The sequence below is a fragment of the Ostrinia furnacalis genome, unplaced genomic scaffold (assembly GCF_004193835.3).
Source record: "Ostrinia furnacalis isolate ACB-3 unplaced genomic scaffold, ASM419383v2 OfSCF2419, whole genome shotgun sequence".
Taxonomy (NCBI): Eukaryota; Metazoa; Arthropoda; class Insecta; order Lepidoptera; family Crambidae; genus Ostrinia; species Ostrinia furnacalis.
In genome coordinates, this window is record NW_021132658.1 from 243,996 (window position 1) to 269,343 (window position 25,348).

Genomic DNA, 25,348 nt, shown 5'->3' on the forward strand with positions numbered 1-25,348 from the left:
GAAAATATGTCCTCCTACTCATTTATGTCCAATATTTAATTGGTAGATATGCATTTTGCAGATGATTGTATCTGTCCTAATTATTATCTGTGATACTTTGCAGTGCGGTATCGCGTTACTTCATAAGCACCTTGGTCACGGTCCACTACTGGATGTTTCCCCATAAAGTGCCAAGTAAGTATCACGATTTTGGAGTGACGATTGCGACTCGGCAAGCATAGTGTAGAACTCCCTTCAGCTAAGTGGAGGCTTTCCTATGGAATTTTCCTCTTCTTTTTAAGTGGACGCTGGATGTGACAAGCCTAAAGCAGAGTAAAATAGCGCATTATGGGAGAGTCCTATGTCCATTAGTAAACTGCTATAAATGTAGATTGGGTCATGATGATAATAATGAGTAGGTAGCGTTTAGCTTTCAAATTAATTAGTAGTCATGAAATCGTAGCAACTTTTTATTTTCAGTATTGTACCTATTACCACTATTACTTAAAATACAATACTAAAAGTATCGTAATGTAATGTACTATTACCAGTTGTTACATACGATTTGAGGTGTAAAATCGACACGCTGCCACATCTGTTTCCGCGCTAACTGAATAACTTAGCAAGTTTAAACAGCATTAACATGCATTCGACGCGTGCATCGCATTATCCAGAGTGCTAAGTAAATGTTAGTAAGCTTTTATCTAGCTCGACACTTCCCATTCGTTTATGGACACTTTTATAGTTCATGTTTAACGTTGTTATTGAAAAAGGTCTCTTGGCATAAAGCACTTTTTATGAGTTGTCAAAATCGCCAAGTCTATTGAGTATACTATAAAATAGGTAGTACTTTTGTATGTTGCCAAAATTTAATACGTGATTTCGCTATTGATTTTGTGACGTCACATAATAATATCAATAATTGATTTTCTCTTTATTAATTTCAAAGCAACATAATATCTTTTATAGTCATCTATGTTTAATTGAAAAAAAGCATAATACGTTATAATGATAGAAAATAAAAATTACTAAAAACTTATCAAAAATGCAGTCAATGTTTTTTACTATTATCACAGAATACAAATAGTAGCAACTATTATACAAACTGTGGTTTATTTAGGGCTAGGTAATTGGTGTGATAGACTGATAGTTCAACATTTTATTATTTATTTAATCGGCAAATTACTTTGTTTGACTCTAGCAACACGCGTTGTGTTATATTGTTCGCGGTAAATACGCCCGGACCGATAGGTAACTTTAATCAACTTACGTTACTCGTAACTTAAGATTGTGGCACACCGAGCGCGTCATGAAATTTCAGGAAGAAGGCTGATTCTGGACATGGAATTAAAAAGGAAAATAATAATGTCACATTATGTTAATTCACACCAGTGCCATCATTTCTTTTTTGATAAACACTGATTGCATATAGCGGACTTTTGTTCTACGTAGTACTTCTGGACACATTACTAAAATCGCATAAGCATAAGATTCAAGTATGTTATTATAACTTACTCCGAAAAAGCTTTTGGCCTTCATCTTGGCCTAATTTTTAGACAGTAGTCAAAGAATCGATACATAAACAAATAGATAGTTCTTACTGCTACAGGTACAATAAAACATAAATTAAATACATTAAGCATTTAAAATGTAAATTCTATCTTAGCGGCGTTATTTTTATTTGTTCCAAAAATAAATTATTCTTAATATTTTTGCGCACTGTGCGCCCCAGCCCTCCGCATCCTTCAGTCCCAGCACTATTGTTGGTTCTTGCCCGAGTTCGCCAACTTTTCAATTCGTTCCGTTAATGAGTTGACTCCATCCCGGCACGCGGTTCGTTTTCAAATTCCAAACATTATGTAGTTTGCTCCTTAGTGTTTATAACAAGGAAATTACACGTAAGTATGCTGTTAGGAAATTGTTCGTAATTACTTCGTTGTTTATCTCTGAAGAAATGCTGGCATCAACCAAGTTTGGTTCTTAGTGAAGTTGGCAGCGGTAATTTCACAGTGATTTCATTAAAATTTANCAAGCGCGGATCCACCGTTGTGGGCACTGTGGGCATGCCCACAACCCTAATTTGTTTGTTTTAATTATGATCTATTAATAAGATTGATAGGCTGATGATAAAAACGGCTGACTGATGAGCCTTTAAAAAATCGAGCGTGATGAGTACGAACTCACTCACGCTCAGTGAGTGAGTTCGTACTCCAATCCAACTCTCACTTTGCAAAATTTTTAGTGGCTGTGCCCACAACCTTTTTTGAGGGCTGGATCCGCGCCTGGATTTCATTTATGTTATGCTGTGTTTGGTAAACAACGAGTCATGTCACCTTTGTTTTCAGTAAGTTTTAAGTGCAATGAACTGAAAAAGGCAACAAAAGATTAATATTAAAATTAACTTCACCATAGTTAAGGAGATACTAAAAATAGGAAAACTAGTTATCTAGTTAATCTCAGAGAACCTGCACACACGGAATGCATGAGACTTTTTAGTAGCATTAACTAAATGTTGAATTAGTAAGCCATTATTAAACCATTAATTGGAACCCACCCCGGTGGTTCACTGCCTATGCAATATTACATAGCACTATAGGAATAAGCACTACAAGATTTCCTAAATTGGTTATGAATGAGTAATATACATTGGTAGTATTTCTACTCTACATAGTAAATACTAACTATCGAGGTAACAAAATGTAAATTAGTCTCATATCCAGAGACAGAGAAAAACTATCTTTATTAACAGCAACTACATCCCTAAAGTAGCAAAACGTCAGTCCAATTTGCCCAAACTGCTGTATAATGAGATGCAAAACTCCATAGTATCGCAGCACGTCAATATTCCACCGGAGTTTATCATATTGTGTTCGCTGTACAATAGAAATAATAATAGTTAAACCATTTTGTGCGCTGACATAAAATGTTTTAACTGTTACAACTCGGGAGTGCATGACAACTTTGTTTGTTAATTGCACCGGTTTTTGGGCTGCAAGTGCATGTTTTAGTGGAAAACAAATACGAGCTTGAAGAGATTGTTGATGCAAAATAAAATGAAGGCTCGAGTGTAGTTAAACAGATTTGTGTTTGCAACGAGCGAGTCACTTTTGGAAAGAACTAATTTAGAACACAAATCTGTAGTATAATGTGCTGTTGACTGTACTGTAGAAAATTATGTTTTAACGTTCAAATATCTCAGGTGACTTTAAGAACCTACATCTTGCCTGTCGGGTAATTGCTAATCACTGTGCTACAAAATGAATAAATAAAATGACGTCAATCACGCGAAGGTCTTATTAGACAAACGGCTCTACAAGTCAGTAACGAAAAAAAACAAGTATAACTTTTTTCAGGTAAGAATTTCTAACCATCAGTCCTTATAAACAAAAATACTTATAAGATACACCTTACATTACCTTACATTACCTTACATTACCTTACATTACCTTACAATACTTTACATTACGTTACATTACGTTACATTACTTGACATTACCTTACATTACACTCGTACTACACGTGAATTAAGTCGTGAACACATCCCAACAAATCACCTTTCAATACACAATCGCACGAAGCAGTCAAAGCGAAAGGCATTCATGTGTGGATTCCAAGGAATCGTAAACGGTCCATCGAATCCGCAGAGGCACCCGCGAGCCCATCTATCTATATGATAATCGAACAATCGCTCGAAACTATTTGTATGAAAATTCCACACGACGCCAGGACAATGCATCCGAATGGCACATATACATGGACTAGATACTGTGCCCTATTTTAGTGACTTGAGTGCAAGAATAACTCTAGTTCACGTACCAAATTGATAGTCATTAAGTTCTCGAATATACCTCTGCAGCTCTGCAGATTACAGGAGAAATAGACATTTTTCTGCTCTAACTTAAGGATTTTAACTACTCGTTTTTATTTGGATTAGATACAGTACTGTGCCCTATTTTAGTGACTTGACTTTTCTGAATTGACTGCTAGAATTACTCTAGTGCACATACTAAATCGGTAGTCATTAAGTTCTAGAATATACTGTAGACTACGGGAGAAAATTAGACACTTTTCTTCTCTAACTTATGGGATTTTTCACCACTGGTTTTTATCTATAGCAATCTAGTAAGTATGTTACAAGATAAAATAAGTGGCACATTTCGATAGAAGTCGTAAGTGCTTAATGCTACATTTTGTTCTGAAATCAATCAATAGTTGATAAAGTTAAAAGTGCACAACACTGATAACTTACTACTTCGTGGTACTAGATATTTCACATAATTTTATTACCCACTAATTTGTAACGGTCAGAAACAGATTTGTTTTGCATTCACCATTATTGTATGGTTTTAATTAAGGCATAATTTACTAACTACGAGTACATTAGAGTAGACTGTTACGAATTATTTCTTTGCTAATTATTGCATCTAATCTCGTATTACTAATTACTTAAAAACAAAAGTGAATCAGTTAAAAGTTGCGTGCTACACACTGAAAACTTTGTGTTACCATGTAGGTATTTTTAGTACCAATTTCCTAGTGGATGCGAACAAATAGAGCAATCTACTGGTAATGAATGTCGACACTCGTTTCCCGGTAATGAGAAAAGTTGGGCCCTAATCAAAGGTTACTTATACGAATATTTCCAACTTATCGTTCTGTGATATTCCGTAATCCACTTTCGTTCTACGTCGTACTATAATTTTATTTGCTTGTTTTTCGGAATAGTGATGCATACAGAAAATTACTATGTAGTATGTATTCGAATCGGACGATAATCGTAAAATAAAGCGATAGATAAATTCTAACAATCGCAATTGCCTAAATCTAAACTAAACAGAGCGTGTGTATGGTGACTAGATAACGGATAAATATATTCCAATAGATGTACACAAAAATATATATGAACGATCATGAATTTGAATATTAAAACACGTCTCGTGCGAGATTTGAACCCGCGACCACAGCTAACATTACAATTCGGTACGCAAACCACCATGAAAATTAGCTTACTAAATTATTAAAAAAATATCATTAAATTTAAATATAAAATATGTCCTACGTAACAGACAAGACAGTGACGTGTTTCCTTAAAAGTCCAGTCCAGCAAATGTACCATCGATATTTCACTTGGCCAGGGCTCAATTTCCCGGCGGGAAATACTTTTCTTCCTTGTATCAAACCAAAAGGTAGAAAGTAGAAGTCCACTTTGTTATCCTTTCCAATAGAATAGTGCTTTGTGAATCCTCGAGTCAAGTCAGACAAATATTTGTTCAGGACTAGGGACGCGATCTTAACGAAAACATCGATGTTTTGTATAGACTAGATGTCCGGTGAAGCGTACAAGGGTACGGTGTACGGTGTTGATTAGATTTTCCAATGTGATATTACTTTACGCTTTTCTTGCTCTATTGTTCATTGTAGAGAATTTATTCACTTGTTAATACTGAAAAATTGTACTTAAATTATGATTTCTTCTACGGCAGTGACTTGATTAGACTTTCACTTGAGTGGTCAAGCAGTCATAATTATTGAAATCCTAAAATTAACAAATAAAATAGATGTCATATTTTTGAACATTATCAAATCTATTGTTAATGTGACATTGCCTAAATTTTGTGTTTAAGTGCTTAGCCAGGCTGCACATGTGGCTCGGGGCGAGCGCAGCGCGTTGTACTCAAACATAATATTATGGAATCTTATTCTAGCTCTATTCCATTCACATAAATCTTTTTCCTCATATTATTTGTTTCGTCTTCACGCTATCTGCCCTAACACATTCAGTCAGGCTTGCATATCCGATAATTATCTCGGCTCCTTAATTTAAATTTCGAACCCAGTCTTTAAATCGATATAAACATCGACGTTAATGACTCCTCACTTATACGAGTTGGGCACCTGTGTCCGTCTTATATGTCACTGTCTGGACATTCCTAGCGGTGACAATGATCGAACACGCCATAGATCTGGGCTGACAAGCTCCCATTGGTACCATTACTTATGACTAACATCGACATCCTTAGTTCTTATCCTGTAGGAATCTAAGGATTCTAACCGTTCAGACACATGGATTTAGAAACAACAGAAAAAGACTCATGCAGAATATACGTAAAGTCGTAAGCAATGGCTGGATAAGTGCATTTGAAGATATTTACAAGAAGAAGTCTGATATGCTGATAGTAATTTTAATTAAAAGATAGATTTGTACTTAACAGATATTTAACATGTAGCATCGCCATGAGTGCCAAACATAGCATAGTTTACTTACATAGCTTATGTTCGTGCACGCAAATATTTGTATTGTGAGGATAGAACCTGCGACTTCTGAGCTAAATGTGAACAGTTGTCTAACAATCTTAGGCTGAGTTGCACCATCTTACTTTAACTTTGACAAACGTCAAAAATCTGTCAAACTCCATACAAAAAGCACCGATTTATTGTTACGGTTAAAACAAGGTAGTGTAAGTAGTATAATTTAAGTGATTTTCATTAGAAAGTGTCCCATCCAACATTTTGACTGTAAATCTTCTCCTAAGACAAAATAAAGAGTATTTTATTCGTCCATCGAAACAGGATCTGGCATTATACATTTCCAGCCAGCAAATCTGTCCAAATAGGCTGAAGCAGTCCGCACCAAGCCGGCTTATCTCGACATGCATATTGAACGCTCTACCTTTCAGCTCCCTTGAAGATTTAGAAAGTAAGCCTTATTTGGCCTCCTATCGCTGTATTAAAGTAGGCAAGGCCAGAAAATCGGAGAATATTAAAAAATAATTTGTTCCATGCTAAAAAAATTACGAAAAAAAAAAAAGAAAATAAAGAATACTTGCAATAACAAACGTTATGACGACAAAATTAATTTTATAATTGTGAAAGAGGATAAAAAATAATAATTTAGACGTGTTAACCTTTTACTTTTTATGACAGGTTGACGTACTAAGTAAGCCCTGTCAACATTAATAACTAAACAATAATACGCGTTTTCACCATCAAAATCTAATTTTTAAGTGACCCCTATGAAAACAAAATTCCTGTTAACTATTGTTACCTTAGGGGTCACCTAAAAATTAGGGATTGATGGTGAAAATGGGCATAAGTCGAATTTCGTAAATAAGATTCTAGTTAAATGGTATAAAATCATCATCAACTTGAAAAGGGCAATCCATGATTTTCTATTCGATGAAGATAAATAAGTTTAACTTGTTCGTAATATCAATTCACCTGCCTGTCCACTTGACACCATATTGATTTAATTTCAGGCGATAATACCCAATAAGCTAAAAGTAATAAGTGCCACAATGGCATGTTGGTGTAAAGCCGTGAAAATCCCACCTGTGAGCTCTCTACTTTAGACGATCCAACTGGATCAAGTTGGGCTCTAACGTAGAGTTGTGAATACCCTGTAAATATTCGATTAAACGGCTGAAACTCTAAAACTATAATTATAACAGTTTTGTTTAACAAACCATCTGAACTACAATGATTTTTGATAGATAAAAATATACCTTTTCATGATGTACGTATTAAAATATTTTTGTACCGTAGCTAAAAATCGCGTAATACTTTCAGTTTAATTTAGCAATCGTCGTATAAAACACGTAACAGTTAAACACTGTATAATTATCCGTATTTTATTTTTTTTGTATAAAAATCCTTTTTTCTTCTAGCTTTGTTGCGTAAGGTTACATCATCATCATCATTTCAGCCACAGCCACTGCTGATCATAGGATCTAATTCCAATAATTTTTAAAAATATTTGTAAAAATAAAACGCTCTAAACTGTACGTTCTTCGTCGCAGATTGCTCGTGACTTTGGCTTTTCCTTTATTTGTTTTCTTAGTAAGATCTGTACCAGTAACTCAGATTTTACCAACCCATTGTCCCGTGGTTACTCACTCGAACATGTAACTCAAGCTTATCCAGATTAAATAGTATTGTATTCGGCACAAAAGTAATTCTTGGTATACTAATAAATAAAGTGGCTTAACTCCAAAATAAGGTCGGAATTCTGTCAGTCGCCATAATATGAAGCTGTACTGTAATTTATTTATTTATTGAAAGAGATACTTACTATTTATAGAGTTTTTAATTACTTATTTCAAATATTACAAAGTATTGTTTGAACTGTAAAGATTAGGTTTGTATCAAATTGAAGCTAACAAATGTTTGATGCTTAAATTTAAGTGGCTGGTTATAAAATTAAAACTAAGATCTTAGCAAAGCTAACTTAATAATACCACAGAGGTACTAACTCGTGGAAATCCTTGGGGGAGGCCTTTGTCCAGCAGTGGACGTCTTTCGGCTGAAACAAACGAACGAACTAACAGGTAGGCACAGCACTCACTCGGTGGGCTGACGATTTGATAAAAGTCGCGGGAAACACCTGGATACAAATAGCGGAGGTCCGGTCGTTCTGAGAATTCTAGGCCTACTCTCTGTCCAGTAGAAAACCAGTTGGAAAAAAACTAGCAAAGCGATCCTTTTCTCTAATCCTATGCTATGTTCCGTAAGTAGTATGACTTCTGAAGTTGTTCCGTATACAGCAGATCACAGATCCACTCGCGGGTCGAGTCGAGAGCGGCGCAAATGTGATTTCCGAACGGGATTGATCGTAGTTAATTATGTTTACACAAGAGCCTAAAATTTTACTTAATATCAAACCTTCCGTATAAACCTACACTATGTTCCGTAAGTAGTATGACTTCTGAAGTTGTTCCGTATACAGCAGATCACAGATCCACTCGCGGGCCGAGTCGAGAGCGGCGCAAATGTGATTTCCGAACGGGATTGCACTGGAGACGGTTTGGCGTAACTTTATATCACCAACTCGAAGAGTTGGCTTATTTCACCGTGGCTTATGTTTGCTCCTACATTTATCGTAACATTCGAGGAAATTGATTTATATGTATTTTATTAACGGTAATAACATTATTGCAAGGTGGCACTTGAAATTTAAAATTATTATTCAAAATTACTTTATCTACGAGTATTTATCTACATAACAGAAATGCTTTATTTACGCTCTTTGGCTCAATAAAAAAAGTGTTTCCCACTTATTCTTATCTATACTTATAATAAATCTGTAGAGAGGTCGATTCTGTACATGAAATATATTTTCAAAATAACTATCAGGGGGTGATTAGTGATCGATACTGATGCCAAAAATGNCCGCTTCGAGACAAACATAAATGGCAAGTGTTGAGAAGAAACGGTGGAACAAACTCCTTACGATTAAAGAATTTGGATCAAGTTTTGCTTATAAAATGAAATGAAAAGTGTTTGAAATGTTAAAAATGGTCTTTGGTGAGTCTGCTGTGAGTGGATCAAGAGTTTCCGAGTGGTAAAATCGTATCTAAGAAAACCATGAATACATAGAAGAGAGCGCTCTGAACGCACCANATGGTCTTTGGTGAGTCTGCTGTGAGTGGATCAAGAGTTTCCGAGTGGTAAAATCGTATCTTAGAAGACCATGAATACATAAAAGAGAGCGCTCTGAACGCACCAGCATATGAACAACCGATGAAAATGTGAAAAAACTGAAAGAAGTGTTTATGAAACACCGTCGAATCACAATTAGGGAAGATGCTGATGATGTTAGCATATCGTTTGACTAATGCTATGAATATTTTTTGGATTTTTGTCGGTATGAAACACATGGTAACAAAATTTGTTCGAAAATTGTTGAATTTGAGTGAAAGTGGCGCGAATTTTTGCTAAAACAATACTGTAACAATTTTCCAGTCTCCACATTTACCGGAAATGGCTGTGTATGACTAGTTTCTATTTCCGTGAATAAAAATAACTTTAAAGGGTCATCGTTTTACAGACATAGGTGACATTAAACACGCTTCGCCGATCGATGTATTAGCTATCTCAAAGATCGACTTTAAGAAGTATTTTGAGAATTGAAAGAAGCGCTAACACACGTGTATAATGTATAATAGGGACTATTTTAAAAGTTTAAATACTGATGTAGATCAATAAATAAATACTTCTCTGAAAAAACGAAAATTCCTGTTATTTTTGAACAGACTATGTACAGTCACGGAATGAAAAGGTTCGTCAGTTTTCAAATTGATTCCTTCAACGAATCGCGAGCACATGTTACCTTTTGAAACTATGTTACAGAATAATCTCGAGTTAGAGAAAATAATCTTTAACTGTTCGTCAGTAAAGTTCAAAATTATTCAGATCAAAGTTGTTTGACGATTTATCTTGTCAAGAAGATTATTATGATTGTAAACTAAAACCTTCTTGTTGGTTCAACCTGCCATTATTTTTTATATTAAATAAAAAAAACTATTGTCAAATGGTCAATGTCATCATTGCATTGCACTGATGGGATAGAAAAATAAACAAGCAAAACCTTATTCGTTAGCAAACGTCACATTTATTTTAATGTTAGCAGCACTGTTTCTTGCACTGTTATGTTGGCAGGTTTGATTCTTACAGTACCTAGTGCAAGCGAAAACCGACACTAAGGTGACGAACCTTTTCATTCCGCGACTGTACATACATAGAGTTTCCAGGTCCAAAAACACGACTCTGTGCTTCATTTGGCCGGACATTTTACTTTAAAATTAGTGTCATAGCTCACAAAGTACTATCATCATCGGTTGCCCANGCTTAAGTTAGACGCTTGAAATTTGGCATGCAGGTACCTTAGTAAAAATAAAGCTTAGTTACAACAGGATATTGCAAAATTCCCACGGGAACGGGAGTTAGCGGGAAAAAACATTTGTATGAAAAACTCTAAACCGCGTAAGATAGATGAAGGGGGTAAAACGGGATCCACGCGTACGAAGTCGCGGGCGGCCGCTAGTTTTATAATATAACTCGTTTGGAAGACCAGAATGCATAGTTTCAGGCTTCTTATACATTTTTACATTATTTAAAAAGTGACATGCATTTCTCGAGTTAATTAACATTCAACCTTTGTTCGGTACCTCGATTGTGGTTAACCATTCAAGCAAGCATTACGTCATTATCAAAGGTCACGTGCACGATAATAATTATTATTATGATCATAACCTTTGCCCCTTCTCATATCTCCGTGCGTGTTTCGCGATATAATCCCAGATAGGTGAACGTCACAGTCGACGAACCAGGGTGACCCTGTTATGTGCAAAAGTTGCTATCATAATCAACGTTTTACCATCAGTTGAGATAAAGGTCAAACACAAATTGAAGACGTAAGTATGCCTACTCCGACTGCACAATTTAGGCTGAGTTGCACCACCTAACTTTAACGGTAACTGACTAGTGTTTTTTGTATGGAGTTGGATTTTTGACGTTTGTTAAAGTAAGATGGTGCAAAACCAAGTCTTTGCCAAAGTAATTAAAAGAAGAAGAAAAATATGGTGCAACCTAGCCTGAGTATTTAATTAGAAAAAAGCTTAAAGGTACGTTTGTTATTATGATCTCCTTGTGCAGCTGTCGATTTTATCTAAACCGCACGAAAGCCTAATCAGAAAAAAAATTGTTGACGTCATCAACTTTACATACCTAACCAATCAAGCTGAATTCTACCTATCTATATATATAAAAATGAAACCCGTTTCGCGTTGTCACGGCATCACGTGTGAACGGCTGAACCGATTTCGACAATTCTTTTTTTTAAATGTTTGTGGAAGTCCAAGGATGGTTCTTACGGAAAAAAATATTAAGAAAATCTCTACGCTAAGGCGGTACGAAGTTCGCCGGGTCAGCTAGTGACTTTATAAATAGGGATGTCTAATCCAACTCACCTTTGCGGTCGACTTGCGGTAAGTCAATATAGAATTGAAATAAATATAAAATACACTATCACATTACATTTTTATTGTCTTGTATGCTCTACAATTCCGATACATAGTTTTACAGCCTACGGTTGAGCTCGGTATGTCGGTATGGAGGCACATCAGTCTTTCATAGGAACATTTACTATTCTTTCTTGGGGCCGGCGTTGTCAATCTGCAAAGTAAAATAAAACCATCAGATACGAGTATACGTCTAGCTTCAGCTACTACATTATTTAATTCTGTAACTAAGTCAAAAGTAGGCTTAATTACTTATTTTAACTCATCAATCCCCAACAAGCGGTCGCATATGACTTTTAACAATCAAAAAAATGTTGCCTTGCTTCAAGGGATAAAATGAGCTAGCAGCCAGCAATATCTCCAAAAGTCCTGTCAAAATCATTCTTTCTCTAATCTCCCGGGTCAATAAACCAAAAGATGTCATGTGAAAATGTCTGAAAAACACATGTCCCAGCATCCTAAGACCTTTCTTATAAACCCCCTGTAAGTATTCTTTCGTTCACTAAACACCCACTTACCGTTGTGGTACCGTGGAGTTACACGACTCAGAGCGTAGCTAGTTTTAGAAAGCAGTCTTTGTATGATAAATCTGGCGACCGATTCATAGTCTTACGATAACTAATAAATTAATTAATAAACGGTTGTCGTACGATTCGTTACAAAAACATAAGTACCAAGATGACGAAATAAAATCAATCATCTCCATCCATTAGTCATAGAATAAATCACTTTTATCGAAAAGTAAATCTAAACGACTAAAGCTGGGTTGCACCATCTTACTTTAACTTTAACAACGTCAAAAGTCTATAAAACTAACTGTATAAAAGCACTAGAAAACCCGCAATTCAAACAGAAATTGAAAGAATGGTTGTTGCAGAAATGTTTTTATAACCTAGATGAATATTTTAATAACTTTTGACATAATTTATTGACATTTGCTTTTTATCATTATTTTAAAATTTCTAATAACATATTGTACATCTGAAATGGATAACTGTTGAAGCCACTAAATTATTGTTACCACCTTTTGTACACAGTTTTGACAATAAAATTATGATTATGAAAAACTCCATACAAAACCACTGGTTATGGTTATAGTCACGGTTCAAATAGGGTGGTGCAACTCAGTTTCAGTTATTTACTATTTTGCGATTTCTTACAAATTTCTTAGTATTGTCAACAAAATCGTTGAAATTCTTCTTTATCGTGTCAGGGTCTACAGCCTCCTTCAATTTGCCGCTGATATCCTTGATTAACGCATCAGCCTGTTTTTGAAATTCTTGAAGGTAGTTCTCGTCAGTTTTCGCAGGAGCATCGCGTTTCACGAAAGCGTGAACCTGAAAAATAATTAAAAGGTCATTAACATAATCAAAACAAACGAAGATGCATATAAGGAAATGGATAAAGCACATTTTATTAGTCTTCGTGAATAGGTATACCAAAGTCATCATCATGAACATTCCATAACACTGAACTTTTTTTAACCACTGATATTTTTCTATCATTTCTACACTATTTTTCTTTAGGTATCTACCAAACAATAATGATGATAATGTATTGATTTTGATTACACCGTGAGCTTCTACGACACGACAGCGTGTTGAACATTGCATCGTACCACGTGCGATGTCGTGTCGTGAACTTCTACAATATTGGTCGTAGATTTCCACGACACGATGTCGCGTATTAAGATGTTATTTATGTTTTTAAATCCATAATTTTCTACCAAATCAAATCCAAAGACAAAGCTGTCAAAACAAATTGAAACTAACACAGTGCTCTCGTCACGTAACATTCATGCCCGTACGAAATTAGTACTATTTTTTTATCAACACAAAAATATAAAATTCAAACTACTCACGCTAATAAGGCACAAAGCCAAGAAGACGATCATATACTTGTTCATTGTTGGTCGGCTTTCAAACGACTGCACTGCTCAAAAACAAAATACGGACTGATGCCTCCAAGCGTGGGGTCACTTTTATCATACCAGATGTATTTGTCTTCCTTATCGTCTCCGGGTCGTAGTTCCAGGAATGCTAATTAACAAATAGGTTTGCAATCAACATTAATCGTCGTTTTGCTGTAGACCTATTATTCGTAATGCCTAGTTTCCTGTGACTACTTGCTCGTATGAATAGGCTATACATACATAATGCGTTATTGGTAACGAAGCTCGTGGCCGCGAGAGTGCGCCAGCCAAGTTGGGAGAAAAAGCAGTTCAATAGTTTTCTTAAAGACATATTAAAATTTACCGTTTTTCAATTTTTGACAGCTTTTTACTATTAATAAGGGGAGATGGAAAGTAAAAACTAAAGGTTTCCCTGGGTCAAATCCAATATTATTAATATTGGTAGTCAAATTAGTTAGTCAACGATCATATTTATATTGGTTGAGTTGAGACCTAATTAATCGTTTATCGTCTCGTAATATATGACATTATTTCCGGTAAAAATATTTATTGATGATAGATATGGAGAGATCTTGGGAGATATGCTTCTATCAAGAAATCAGAATAATATCCATAAAGGAACTAATTTAATACTTCCATACAATTTTGCATGTAATTTTAAATGTCATGTGCATCGTATGAAGCAAACATAGGAAACGTTGGGAAAAAGCAATATGACACTTGCAGAACTTGGCGCAAAACACAGAACGAGCGTAGCTGCTAGTTTTTTCATGCATTTTACTTGGATAACATAAATTTTCGATAACTTGAATAAAATTAATTTCCTAAGGTAATTAGTTAATGTATTTGTTGGTAGCTTGTTATTCCGAGTTACTGCCTCTGGTATGGCCATTGCGGCAATAGCATAATGATGGACGAAGACAAGAAGTTCTGTAAGGCCCGGTTTCCACCAAAGCAGACCAGAGCGGAGCGGAGTGTTTTGAATAACCAATCATATTACATTATTATCACTTCTCTCTGCTCCGCAAATTCTACTTATAGAAAAACTAGCGGCCGCCCGCGACTTCGTACGCGTGGATTTACCTTAGGAGTGGAGTTTCGTAAAATCCTTTCTTAGCGGATGCCTACGTCATAACATCTACCTGCATGCCAAACTTCAGCCCGACGATCCATCCAGTGGTTTGGGCTGTGCGTTAATAGATCACTATGTCATTCAGTCAGTCAGTCTGACCTTTGAGTTATATATTTAATTTAGATTAGTCCGCCCGACACTTTTCCGCTCCGCTCCGCCTTGGTGGAAAGCGGGCCTAAAGGTTCATATGAAGACGTATTGTGGCTCTTAAAGATGTTCTACAATTCGCGTTTACTATGGTCAGGCGATCCGGTTAAGGTTAAAGAGCAGTCACTGAACTGATGCGATACATTGTCATACAATAGAACGTTTGCTATCACAAATTCCTTTGTTCTAATGTTCATCAAATGGTTTTCTGAATAAAGAAAAATAAAATAAAATATCAAATGTATAGGCACCATAAAACGTCGTGATTTGAAATTTTTGACTTTTGTTAATTAGGTACGAACAGTAAGTCTTGATAGTCCGACTCCTTTATCTAACTAACAGGAAACAAAAGTTCACATGGTCCGATTAGTCGGACAAAGCAGTCGGACCACGTGTTCAGAGGGCTTATTAGAGTCACTGCCCTGCTTCCAGAGCTATTATTTTTTACTATAAAACACTACGGCCTGATAACTATGAATCATTTGACGTATTTTATCTCTTTCATACAATGACTGAGTACATCAGTTTAAATAGCATAAACTGATTAGTTGGAAAAAAATTGACCCATTGATATAAATACGCATTATGATGAAAGAAAAAGAAGATTTTAAAATAAAACATTTTATAATATCAACATATTTTATTTCAACATAATTAACAACGTAGTTAGATAAGTAAAATGGGTAATTGATTCTTGTTTACTTTTGAGTCGCAGGCTTGGTCGTCGCAGTTAAATCGTCGAACTGCAAAGAAAACAATTGTATTTAGAATTTTTTGTTAAATGACATGTTAATTATCGGGTGCAACACGAATAAAATGACAGGTAAAAGATTAAAAAACAAATATTATTTTGCGGTCTAATAATTATCTCATCTCAAAAGATCTTAAAACTTTTGAAATCTCGGATTTAGAAACCACCATCCGGTTTTCAAAAAAGTAAGTGTAAGTTTTGACATAAAACAATTTAAACAAACTTTCGACATATCTGTCTGAACTATCAAGATACCTTGTTTAGTTTTTCCTTCATCCCTCTCGAAAATATAAAAAAACATGATCTAAGCAATTGGTACCTCTCATGATCTTTAAAAACGTATTTTAGACAACCCTGGATAGAATATGAGATTGATTATTCAACCGAAGATAAAAATATATCACTTACTGCTTTTGTAAACCTGTTAATCGTATCCCCAACCGCAGAGAAGAGCGGCTGCAGTTGCTTCTCGTTGATCTGCCCCACCATGTTGGCCAGACCTTGGTCTACGCAATTCCGGAACTGGTCCACGTTCTTCTGCACATCCATAGCGAAGTTCTGGCCTTGCTGGAGTGGCTGGGCCATTTGTACGTCACGCTTGGCAATGGATGACGCTTTGACCTGAATGGTACAGAATTATTTTTGCGAGTTATGACGTTTCTCAGATGTTAATATGATCGATATTATAGCGGGGACACTATTATGGAGAAACATACCAGTAGAACCTTGAGTTTTCCCCACCTATCATCAGACAAACGTTAAAAACATTAAAAAATTCATTTATTTCCAAAAATACTTGTATACAGAGTTATTACCGAGTCTTCCCGGTAAGTAGTCAGAGACACTTGTATTGGGAATAACTCGCTACTTCCCATTAGGATATCTCTAATTAATTCTAGGAGTATTAGTTCACTAAGTAAGCATTTACTTTGGTATGTAAGAAAATTACAGCAGTATAATAATAAGTTATGGTTGATTACTCTTACTCTTTCATTGACATAGAAAGATTTATGCTTAATGATAGTATATTAAAAAAGAAAAGAATAGGATAATGCTCGTTATGTGTGGTTGTGTGTAGGAGTGTGAGTGTGAGTGTGTAAGTGTGAATGTGTAAATGTGAGTGTGAAGATGTGAATGTGTAGTATATGTATTCGTTAAAGCATGAATAATATGAACATGTTCAAATACTATGTGTCTTGTCACGAGTCTGTACATAATAATAGGAGTGTTTTTTTTTTTCGGCACTTTTGCGATTTTAGTCAAATTATGGTCTTTGCCAACGCCAATAAATTATGGCCCACAGACCTTAACCACTATGTATGTATTAGGTACCTAATAACAAAGTTAAGGGAATGACGTGATGTTCTTGGATTTAATACTAAAATGAAGTCGGTTAGATAAGTAAGGTTACTGTTTAAAAAATATCCTTATTTCTTTTTATCGAAAGAAACACTTATGAAAGTATTAAATTACAATTTAACTGGATGTGCACATAGTAAATTATTTTTTTACATTGTAGATGAACACAGTAATAACATTGCAAAGAGTTATCCAACCAAAGGCATAATTATTATAACCAATTAACTCCGGTAAATGCGAAAAAACTACATTTTTAAGCCCTGTCATTTATGTGATTTACCATAATAATGATTATTGGGTACAGCACAGTAATTTTTGTCCATCTGTTTCTCACATGTAATCTTGTATTAATTAATAAATAAATCTTTTGGACAATTNAAATAGTCCAGTCAATAAAGCATTATAGATGGAAAACTGTAGAACACTATTTCTGACTTCAGGACTTTATTTAGACTAGTTAGGAGGTGAACATAGTAAAAGTCCCCACCCTTAGCCCTTGAGCCGGCGGGGACAGGGGGGTTTAAAGGTGCCACTTTTAGGTTTTTCGCTTAATCCTCGGAAACTATGCGTCCTAGTGACATGGCTACTATGAACCAAAAAATGCTTATTCAATTTGCTACAGGTGAGATAGTCAAGTTTTTCAATAAATTGTATGGTTTTCGCGGCATCTGTTCTAGAAGGTCTGTAATATTGGAAATTTTATTTATGTCTTACATGTTCCCATCAGGAGAAAATCGACTAAATAAACATTAAGCAATCATTCTAGACATGCGGGAGCATGTTAAGCCTAGTTCCAGGGAGGGGACTGCACCGTGCGTATATTTAGACGAACCACTTTGAGCCACATTTGACTTCTCATCACTCAAAAACTACTGTGCATTAACACTTCAAATTTGGCTCATGTGTTGAGACTTGCAAGTTATACATCAGTTTCAAATTTCACAAATATCCCTCAAACGGTTCTTTAGGTATTGGCGTCCAAAAATCTACATGTTTGACCTATAGACCAAATTCTAACCACTTCCAGATGACATCGAAGGTTCAAATTTGGCATCCAGAAAGGTAGTTATGTAAATAATAATAATATAATAATAAAATGTTTATTGCCAATAAATCTTAATACAAAATATTCTTATAACTAGCGGCTTCTGCACTAAGCATAGCTTGTATCGCAGTAGCCTTTTTAAGTTTTTACATAATAATTTAAGTTTTTACGTAATTACTTTACTTTGAGGTCTGGGAACACAAATTCAGGCAATTTATTACTGTAGTTAAATTAAGATATAAAAATATAAAACGTGGTATCAAAAAAAAAATAGTTACAAGGCTTATGTAGGCAGTTATGTAAATACAAAGGAACAAATAAAAAACCAGTAAATTTTAACATTTCACATGTTATAGATAGATGTTAGTGCTCTAAATGTCGATTTTTGAACGTCAATACCTAAATAACCGTTTAAGGTATATTTATGAAATTTGAAGCTGATGTTTATCTTACAAGTCTCAACACATGAGCCAAATTTGAAGTGTTAATGCACAGTAGTTTTTAAATGATGAGGAGTCAAAAGTGGCTCTAATTGGTTCGTCTAAATATACGTACGGTGCAGTCCCCTCCCTGAAACTAGGCTTAACATGCTCTCGCACGTCTATAGTGTTTGCTCAATGTTGATTTAGTCGATTTTCTCCTGAAAAGAACATGTAAGACAAAAATAAAATTTCCAATTTTACAGACCTTCTAGAGCAGATGCCGCANGACGTTTCTCAATTTACGACGATTTTCAATTTAAGCCATTAAATGCGAAATTATTACATTCTACTGATCTATCTGCCTGATTGTAGTATAACTATTTTTATTACAGTTATTTTTATGCACGAGATTAGCACCCATAACACAAGCATAATAATTACTTACTTTGGGGCTAGATAGCGCTGTGTGAAATTGTCCAAAGATATTTATTTATTTATTATTATTCTTTCACATAGTAAAAAATAATGGAATCGGAATCACAATCTCAATAATTATGACGAAAACTCAATTCAAGCTCAAGAATGATCAATAAACACAAATAAAACTATTTTGTACTTTGTGATAATCTTTTCTAGAATATAAAGAACAATTTATATTAATAAAGATAATGGATTATAGGTTCTCAAAAATAGACAAAATTTTGTCACACTTACGTCAACCAGCAGAAGAATAGCACAAATAACGATTATTTTGATCATTATGAATATTGGGTTTACTGTTTATCGCGAAGATACTAACAGAACTGTCCGACTTGTGAACAGTAGCGACTACTTTTGTAAGCATTGACGTATGTGTTATTTGCCTGTTAGCTTTTACCTGTATGGCAATAAAGATGAGTAGGTATACAGAAACGGAGCGAAGCGGTTAGCGGCTATCGAAGATGAAATAGCGGTGACTGAGTTTGTTTCGGCGCTTCTTCTCAGCAAATGTTGGTCTCGAAGCACTGGTAGGGTAAAAAGATTATGAAACATGTAGAGGCTCCTTAAGAGCAAAATATTTGACGATTTGTAAGTACTATTTAAATAGTCTACACAAATAAAGAAATTTTGACTTTGACTTTAAAATGGCTGCGTCATTTACTCACGTGTATTTTAAAAAATCTTGGTTTTATTGTTACTCTCATAGCCTCTTACGACTTACGCACGTGAAAATGACAGTTCAATCGCTATTATAAATTTTCTTCTTTTGACAAAACTTTTCGTGACTAATGTCTAAGATTTGGTGCTTAAGCAGGAAAGAATGAGTTTTAATGAAAAAAGTCATGGAAGTAATTTCTTATTTGCTTTTAAAAATCACTTTTATACGATCCAATCAAAGCTTCATCCTATAATTGCTTCAGGAGAAATGCCCATATGCCAATGCATNGCTGCCCGCTAAGTTCGAGGCTGAGGCCATAAAAACATTAAAAAAATCATTTATTTCCAAAAATACTTGTATACAGAGTTATTACCGAGTCTTCCCGGTAAGTAGTCAGAGACACTTGTATTGGGAATAACTCGCTACTTCCCATTAGGATATCTCTAATTAATTCTAGGAGTATTAGTTCACTAAGTAAGCATTTACTTTGGTATGTAAGAAAATTACAGCAGTATATTGTAATAAGTTATGGTTGATTACTCTTTCATTGACATAGAAAGATATTTTATGCTTTTAATGATAGTATATTAAAAAAGAAAAGAATAGGATAATGCTCGTTATGTGTGGTTGTGTGTAGGAGTGTGAGTGTGAGTGTGTAAGTGTGAATGTGTAAATGTGAGTGTGAAGATGTGAATGTGTAGTATATGTATTCGCTAAAGCATGAATAATATGAACATGTTCAAATACTATGTGTCTTGTCACGAGTCTGTACATAATAATAGGAGTGTTTTTTTTTTTCTTCGGCACTTTTGCGATTTTTGTCAAATTATGGTCTTTGCCAAAGCCAATAAATTATGGCCCACAGACCTTAACCACTATGTATGTATTAGGTAATAACAAAGTTAAGGGAATGACGTGATGTTCTTGGATTTAATACTAAAATGAAGTCGGTTAGATAAGTAAGGTTACTGTTTAAAAAATATCCTTATTTCTTTTTATCGAAAGAAACACTTATGAAAGTATTAAATTACAATTTAACTGGATGTGCACATAGTAAATTATTTTTTTACATTGTAGATGAACACAGTAATAACATTGCAAAGAGTTATCCAACCAAAGGCATAATTTTTATAACCAATTAACTCCGGTAAATGCGAAAAAACTACATTTTTAAGCCCTGTCATTTATGTGATTTACCATAATAATGATTATTGGGTACAGCATAGTAATTTTTGTCCATCTGTTTCTCACATGTAATCTTGTATTAATTTCAGCCATTAAATGCGAAATTATTACATTCTACTGATCTATCTGCCTGATTGTAGTATAACTATTTTTATTACAGTTATTTTTATGCACGAAATTAGCACCCATAACACAAGCATATTAATTACTTACTTTGGGGCTAGATAGCGCTGTGTGAAATTGTCCAAAGATATTTATTTATTTATTATTATTCTTTCATAGTAAAAAATAATGGAATCGGAATAACAATCGCAATAATTATGACGAAAACTTAATTCAGGCTCAAGAATTGTCAATAAACATAAATAAAACTATTTTGAACTTTGTGATAATCTTTCCAGAATATAAAGAACAACGCTTCAAGGATTAGGTTCTCAAAAATAGACAAAATTTTATCATACTTACGTCAACCAGCAGAAGAATAGCACAAAGAACGATTATTTTGATCATTATGAATATTGGGTTTACTGTTTATCGCGAAGATACTAACAGAACTGTCCGACTTGTGAACAGTAGCGACTACTTTTGTAAGCATTGACGTATGTGTTATTTGCCTGTTAGCTTTTACCTGTATGGCAATAAAGATGATCAGGTATATAGAAACGGAGCGAAGCGATTAGCGGGTATCGATGATGAAAAGGTGGTGACTGAGTTTGTTGCGGCGCTTCTCAGCACTTGCCAAATGTTGATCTCGAAGCGCTGGTAGGGTAAAAAGATTATGAAACATGTAGAGGCTCCTTAAGAGCAAAATATTTGACGATTTCTAAATACTATTTAAATAGTCTACAAATAAAGAAATTTTGACTTTGACTTTGAAATGGCTGCGTCATTTCCTCACGTGTATTTAAAAAATCTTGGCTTTATTGATACTCTTAATAGCTCCTTACGACTTACGTGAAAATGACAGATTTCAGAGTTCAGTCGCTATAATTTAGCCTTCGATTTATATCCTCTATTTTCTTCTTTTGACAAAACTTTTCGTAACTAATGTCTAAGATTTGGTGCTTAAGCAGAATAAGAATAAAGAATGAGTTTTTGATGAAAAAAGTCAGTATTTGCTTTTAAAAATCAATTTTATACGATCCAATCAAAGCTATAATCGCTTCAGGAGAATTGCCCATATGCCAATGCATTAAAAATTAAAGCAGCCGTATTTCATTCCCCCTCATAGTAAAACGTAGAATATCTCTTACATTATTTAGGTATGCAAAAATTTTATGAAAACTAATTATGTTTGTTTCTGTTACTCTAGAATCACCCTTACTGCCAATCGGATATTGCTGATCGAAGTTCATTTGAGTTTGCTCAGCATCGTCTTATTTTAGCTGTATTGAGGTAATATGCATCACGTTTACTGGACACAATAACATGTGAAACGTAGAATAATCGTAGATTATTATAACCCTCTAAAACATACATGTCACTCAAGATCTTCAAAATAAAACTTGGTCTAGAAAACTACTATGCGCAATTTTAGACAGTTTATAAATAGTCNAAAGTTCAATGATTGTTCTTCTCGAATTACATTCTTAAGCCTCCCAGGGGCTAAAGGGCTAATGGCTAAAGGGCTCACCTTTAAGTTTTTCGTGAGAATTATGCATAAATATTTTAAGACAACCTTTACGATGTCGTCGGTCCACCTTGTGGGTGGACGTCCCACGCTGCGTTTTCCGGTACGCGGCCTCCACTCCAGAACCTTGTTGCCCCATCGGCCGTCAGTTCTGCGTACTATGTGCCCTGTCCATTGCCACTTCAGCTTGCTAATCAACATGGAAAGCATTGGGGGAGGCCTATGTTCAGCAGTGGACGTCCTATGGCTGAGATGATGATGATAATGATGATTTTAAAACAAAAACACATCGCTTTGCTTAATTATTTATTGTCAGGCATATCTATAGCGTGGTATTCACAAATTATAAACTTTATTTATAGTTTAGTTATTTTGTTTATTATCTTAAAGGCTAGCAGCATAATTTTATATCAGTAGCGGCAAAAGTTCTACCATCTGGGGGCACGTCTGGGGGCACGGCAGTGCCCCCGCCAAGTCGAGCGCGAAGCAAACACTGCCGTACCATCCTTTACTGGAACCATTTCGCCGCATTTTCAGGTCTCTATTTGAGAACCTCTGGATAAGACCAGAACGCTGAAATTTTCGTTATCTAGTAAGCTATAATCACATACTTAAAATCCAAAATTTCAAGTCTGTAGGTCATTTAGTTTCAAAGTTAAGCGAAAGCAAAGTTTCGCATTTATGACACTCACTCACTGATGATCATCAAAATAGAACTAGTACTTCCCATAAACTCAGAGAGCTGAAATTTGGTACAGAGTTACGGTTTAATGACTACATAAAGGGAAAACTATAAAAACTAGGAAAATCGAAGATCTGGAGTAACACCACATTCATAATCAATACTACTAGCGCCACACCGGCACCGTGGTGTTCGCCTATACCGCTCACCGCTAGATGGCGCTAGCATTTTGAGCGTCATTTTTCTTTCCCCCCGTCGATTAAGTTGAATGTTGTGTAAATATTTGAATTTCGTTGATTTCGTTTATTATATGGTGAGGTTGGCTGAGGTTAAGTTATTAAAACAACTTCTGCTTTGTTGTCCATTTTAAAGGTCGTTGAGTTTATTTGTGTTTAATATCGTAAAAAAAATGCCGATAATTTTAAAAGAAAAGACGACGACGTTAAAAAATTATGCCACTTTCTACAAAAAGAAGTGAAATCCCACCAAAAACATTCTGTAAAAAACTAGCCAAGTCTCGATGGAGCCGCTTGTTTATTGCTCTAAAAATCAAGTCACACAACATTAACTATAATAATAAAGAAATTGCAGTAAGGAACCTTAGACTTGGCACGACTTTGTCTAGATTTCATTACTTTTTAGAGATAAACAAGCGGCTCCATCGAGACTTGGCTAGTTTTTTACAGAATGTTTTTGGTGGGATCAACTTTACCCAACCCTCTAAAATCCAAATACCTATTCAATTCCAAATTTTCAAGCACCAACCTCAATTCTAGGAATGTAGATTGAATTCCAGTAAGGAAATTGGTCCTATTATAACAACCTCGGGCCACCTAGGGCCTGGTCATGATTAAGCCATTAAATTTGACCCAGTGTTATCTTAAGGTCCAGGGCTGGCACACAACTATTGTTCTTACGACAATCGGCTCTTTGAATTCCTTTGTGTATTTAATTTAATTGTAACTAACGTTTAAAAAGAATTTTTATGCATTATTTATTTTATAGTGATTAACAGAAGTTTTCATTAACAATATTTTATTTAAGAAAAAAGTGTTAATAGCAGTGGCACTTAAAAAACTAATTAGTTGAATAATTAAGTACAGTATCAAAATCATCTGTACTTGATTAATGGTCAAATAATTGTATTTAATATTCGCGTAAAATAAAATCTTATTAATTCCTACATTTAGATTTGATTTTTATCCTTGGACATTTTTAATTTGAAAACAAAAACAGCCTTAATAAAAGCCGGCTCCAAATATCTTCAGACTATTTCGCCTCTGGAATCGGCACCACTTCCACCAAATCGCACCTTATGTCATGAATATCAGTGCACATTTCATTTTCTTCCATTCCTTCAACCTGTGAAAAAGAAAAGCTTAACTAACTTAGCCTGTATTCCAGTAAATAGAGGTGGAATTGTGTAAAGCAAACGTACTTAATCATTGACAGTTCATAACGTACGATAAAGTCAGTTAAACAAAGCGTTTGACAGAATAATCGTACGTTATGAACTGTCAAATGATTACGATTGATTTACACAATCCACCTCAGGACCTCTAATTGCATGACAGTAAAGTTCAGTAGGAGAGAACCAGCTACATTATACCTAGATCTGTTTTTTATTCGGAAAAGAAAAGAAAATTGGAGTCCTTTATAAGCCTATTACTAGTAAGTCTGTGTATTATTGTCATAAAGATAAAAACTGTGGAAATTCATAATTTTATTGTAACTTGCCCTGATGGCGTCCTTGCATAGCATAAATATAATATAAATATAAATGCAGGGTGTATTTACGCTCTTAGCAAGGTCCTTAGCTAAGTTTGATGTTAATATTTGCCCATAATATTGCCAGCACTATAAATAGAAGCTACTGAATTAATATTTTCTGCTTTAACACAGTTCGATGAACAACGCCAGTAAATATTTATTTTTGTGACTGTTCAAAGGTACTAGAGTTATTCATCCAGTAAATACGTCTATGTATAGTTACTTAGTACTAGTATAATGTTTTTCAAATATTTTTTTTATTCAATACTTTTTCAAATTTATACGTTTTGAACCGGACGGTTGTCCTGCGTATGCAAGTCCGCACACTCACTGTTGGTACTCGTCAATTTAATTCCAACGCAATCATCTTACAATTTTCCGTGCGCGGTCCTACAAACAGT

At 34.8% G+C, this 25,348-nt stretch overlaps 3 protein-coding genes across 4 annotated transcripts in view; 1 reads left to right on the forward strand and 2 right to left on the reverse strand.

Annotated features, from left to right (window-relative positions):
* The window catches only part of Sol1 (CUB domain-containing protein Sol1), a 276,393-nt gene that overhangs the window by 211,458 nt on the left and 39,587 nt on the right, over positions 1–25,348 (forward strand). The gene's annotated exons all lie outside the window — the stretch shown is intronic.
* On the reverse strand, positions 11,775–13,754 carry LOC114355531 (uncharacterized). Its single transcript, XM_028308421.1, has 3 exons — positions 13,636–13,754; positions 12,935–13,111; positions 11,775–11,928 (listed from the first exon to the last, which is right to left on the reverse strand). Exons 1-3 carry the CDS (start codon positions 13,678–13,680, stop codon positions 11,899–11,901), a joined length of 252 nt encoding a protein of 83 aa, XP_028164222.1. The 5' UTR covers positions 13,681–13,754; the 3' UTR covers positions 11,775–11,898.
* Positions 15,597–21,456, reverse strand: LOC114355530 (uncharacterized). 2 transcript variants are annotated; one of them, XM_028308420.1, is made up of 3 exons: positions 21,331–21,456; positions 16,125–16,337; positions 15,597–15,708 (listed from the first exon to the last, which is right to left on the reverse strand). In XM_028308420.1, exons 1-3 carry the CDS (start codon positions 21,373–21,375, stop codon positions 15,664–15,666), a joined length of 303 nt encoding a protein of 100 aa, XP_028164221.1. In that variant the 5' UTR covers positions 21,376–21,456; the 3' UTR covers positions 15,597–15,663. The 2 variants fall into 2 exon arrangements, with proteins under 2 accessions (XP_028164221.1, XP_028164220.1); XM_028308419.1 differs by lacking the exon at positions 21,331–21,456 and adding an exon at positions 19,257–19,368 and having other exon boundaries at positions 15,600–15,708.

Excerpts from the sequence above, each read along its gene's own strand:
- LOC114355531 (XM_028308421.1), bottom strand. The coding sequence starts at position 13,680 with ATGAACAAGTATATGATCGTCTTCTTGGCTTTGTGCCTTATTAGC. Across the intron at positions 13,112-13,635 it reads TGGCTTTGTGCCTTATTAGC|GTTCACGCTTTCGTGAAACG; the intron begins GTGAGTAGTTTG and ends ATTATTTTTCAG. Across the intron at positions 11,929-12,934 it reads TTGACAATACTAAGAAATTT|ATTGACAACGCCGGCCCCAA; the intron begins GTAAGAAATCGC and ends TTTACTTTGCAG.
- LOC114355530 (XM_028308420.1), bottom strand. The coding sequence starts at position 21,375 with ATGATCAAAATAATCGTTCTTTGTGCTATTCTTCTGCTGGTTGAC. Across the intron at positions 16,338-21,330 it reads CTATTCTTCTGCTGGTTGAC|GTCAAAGCGTCATCCATTGC; the intron begins GTAAGTATGATA and ends TGTACCATTCAG. Across the intron at positions 15,709-16,124 it reads TTAACAGGTTTACAAAAGCA|TTCGACGATTTAACTGCGAC; the intron begins GTAAGTGATATA and ends TTTTCTTTGCAG.